Source organism: Chrysochloris asiatica, unplaced genomic scaffold, assembly GCF_000296735.1.
Source record: "Chrysochloris asiatica unplaced genomic scaffold, ChrAsi1.0 scaffold00043, whole genome shotgun sequence".
NCBI classification, from domain to species: domain Eukaryota; kingdom Metazoa; phylum Chordata; class Mammalia; order Afrosoricida; family Chrysochloridae; genus Chrysochloris; species Chrysochloris asiatica.
This window is the reverse complement of record NW_006408561.1, coordinates 4,868,932-4,872,261: the sequence shown is the minus strand read 5'-3', so window position 1 is coordinate 4,872,261 and position 3,330 is coordinate 4,868,932. Positions and strand designations below refer to the sequence as shown.

General features: G+C 36.9%; 1 protein-coding gene across 1 annotated transcript; it reads left to right on the top strand.

Annotated features, from left to right (window-relative positions):
• The first annotated feature begins 794 nt into the window (after window positions 1–794).
• On the top strand, window positions 795–1,790 carry B3GALNT1 (beta-1,3-N-acetylgalactosaminyltransferase 1 (globoside blood group)). Its single transcript, XM_006861792.1, has one exon. The coding sequence runs from the start codon at window positions 795–797 to the stop codon at window positions 1,788–1,790; it is 996 nt and encodes a 331-aa protein (XP_006861854.1).
• The last annotated feature ends 1,540 nt before the right edge of the window (window positions 1,791–3,330 follow it).

The window sequence follows — 3,330 nt, the reverse complement described above, 5'->3', positions numbered from 1 at the left end:
AGTCTCCACCTTTATCTTATCCCCATCAGCAGATCACCTTGGATAATTGGAATTGCAGGATTTTTCTTACTCTAGATTTGCTAGAACCCATATCTGATTACACAGTTTAAAAAGGCCTTTTTCTTAATTTCCCTTCTTAAATCAGATCCTCTACTTCATTTTAATGATGGCAGAGTAGCAACAATTGTGAGGTTGGCCCAGGACCAGGCAATGTTTCATTCTGTTGTGCATAGGGTCTCTGTGAGTTGGTGCTAACTCGATAGCACCTAACAACAACAAAGAAGAAATGTGGTTTATTTTTTTAATTGTAGATTATTTTTCTACCTGCCATTTCCCATCTCTTTTGTCCTGTGAGCATCTAGGACAAAATCCTGTAATAAACATAGTTATTATGTGTTTGCTATCACTTACGAGGGGGCTCCAAAAAGTTCCATTCTGTTTTAATTCCATTATTCTGTGAACTTTTTGAAGTCCCCTCAAATATTCTGTGTATACTAACAAAATAGATACTAGTTTGCCCAAAATAACCAAGGATGTGTTTTTAATTTTGATTTTGCTGTAAAAATCTCAAGTGCATTTATTCTTGTTTGTTGGTGCACATCCATTTATAGCCTAATGAAATTAAATAGGTTTAGGTTAGGATTTGGGATTGTGCTTTGTTCTCTTACTTTCTTGCCCTTGAATAGATAGTCAGATATCATTTGAGAATGTGTCTTGGGTGGTGCAGTAATACTAACCAGGTCTGTGATAAATCTTCCAGAACCTCAAGTCTGCGTGCTTCCCAGCTGCTGTGGATGGCCCTGGCTCTCTGGACCACACTTCCAAGTAGGATGTCACTGAGATCCCTCAAATGGAGCCTTCTGCTGCTGTCACTCCTGAGTTTCCTCGTGATATGGTACTTCAGCCTTCCCCACTACAATGTGATAGAACGTGTAAACCTCATGTACTTCTATGAGTATGAGCCAATTTACAGACAAGACTTTCACTTCACACTTCGAGAACATTCAAACTGCTCACATCAAAACCCATTTCTTGTCATCCTGGTCACCTCAAACCCCTCAGATGTGAAAGCCAGACAGGCCATTAGAGTCACTTGGGGTGAGAAAAAGTCTTGGTGGGGATATGAAGTTCTTACATTTTTTTTATTAGGCCAACAGGCTGAAAGGGAAGACAAAATGTTAGCATTGACCTTAGAGGATGAGAACCTTCTTTATGGTGATATAATTCGCCAAGATTTTTTAGACACGTATAATAACCTGACCTTGAAAACAATTATGGCATTCAGGTGGGTGACTGAGTTTTGCCCCAATGCTAAGTATGTCATGAAGACCGACACTGATGTTTTCATCAATACTGGCAATTTAGTGAAGTATCTTTTAAACTTAAATCAGTCTGAGAAGTTTTTCACAGGTTATCCTCTAATTGATAATTATTCCTATAGAGGATTTTACCAAAAATCCCATATTTCATATCAGGAGTATCCTTTCAAGGTGTTTCCTCCCTACTGCAGCGGGCTGGGATACATAATGTCCAGAGATTTGGTACCAAGGATTTATGAAATGATGGGTCATGTAAAGCCCATCAAGTTTGAAGATGTTTATGTTGGGATCTGTTTGAATTTATTAAAAGTGGACATTCATATTCCAGAAGACACCAACCTTTTCTTTTTATATAGGATCCATTTGGATGTCTGTCAGCTCAGGCGTGTGATTGCAGCCCATGGTTTTTCTTCTAAGGAAATTATCACATTTTGGCAAGTTATGCTAAGGAACACCACATGCCATTATTAATTTTATGTTATATCAAAAGCCTAGAGAAGGGCAGGGTGCTCTGCAAAAAGTGATAAAGTTGTACTGTGAACCTCAAATGGAAACCCCATGGAAAGATCTATGTGCTGTCTTGCTGTGGATGGAAACTCCTCAAGAACTCATAGGACAGAGACTGGAGAGCAATCCTAAAGTTGTGATTTATTATTACAAAAGTCAAGTGAGGCCCTTTTAAGATGATGTTCAGAGGAATTAATTATCTTGTAAAGGAGTTGGAGGTTTTTGGTGTTGAAAAGAATAGGACCAATTTAAACATACCGTTCTATTGACTAGAACTTCTTAAAAGGGTCTCACTGAATTATAAGCTCATTCATCCCTAACAGTCATACTATGGAGAGTTCTATTTATTGAACAATCTAGTCAGTTAATAAAGGTTTTGTGTATGTCTTACATGGATAACAAAAATATATAGTCTGTGTTGATAAGCTTAACTAAAATTGTACCAAACAAAATTTCACCTGTTTTTTGGTCATTAAGAACTTCAGTGTTGCAGTATTTCAGAGCTATCAGTTGTTATTTCATATAGCTTCGAGTTTTCTGGGTGTTTGAATATTATAGCTGTTTCAATATTGTATAAACAGAATAGTGAAGCACACTCAACATTTGAATTTTTTTCCCGCTTCACTGATCACTGTTATTATTGATAACTTCATCATTGTAAACTCACTGGTCGTTACTACACGTAAGTAACTGCCTTGGGCTTTGATTATTTATTAGTTCACTGTGGTAATATAGTGAAGACTTAGAGCAAGAACTTCTGAATTAGCGTCTTGTTTTTGAAAATATAATCCTCAGTGTTTTTAGATGTCACTTTGTCTGTCTCATTTTTCACATGGAAATTAGAAATAACACAGAATGTCAGGGAGTATGTTTCCTTTTCATTTTGGAAATGCCTTTGAAAGAAAAAACAAAATGAGAGAGAACAAGCATTTGGAGATAGATAAAGAAGAGTCACATTATTAATCTATCTCATATGTTTTCTCCTTAAAAATAAGTTTGTGAATAAAAGAAAAAAAGAAACCACTGCCACAATTTTATTTGTTTCACATCATGATGAAAGCCATAATGTATAGTTGAAAATCAAATCTGACTTCAATCTCCTGGGAAGCACATTTCCTAACAGAAGACATGGTGTATCTTTATTTAGATACATTTCTCTTTTATCAGATGATATATTTTTTGTTGGAGAACTTTGCCAAGCAACCTCCTGCTAAATCTGGCACTGAGTGTGGCATGCGATGCCCAGAAGCTAGCTGCCTGTCTGCTTGCACCTGGCTGTGTGTGGTAAGGAGCAGACTTGGTGTAGTCGGTCTTGGGTGAAGCTGTCTGGGCTGAAAAACCCCATCCACCTGCATTCTGAAGACTTTCTGCTTCTAGTCATTCATTACTTGTCCTACCTTACCGGCATTTTACAATTTCCTTATAGTTGATATAGAGCACAGGATTTTTTTTCTTTTCTTTTTCTTTTTCTTTCTTGAATACATGATGGCAAAAGACCAAATCT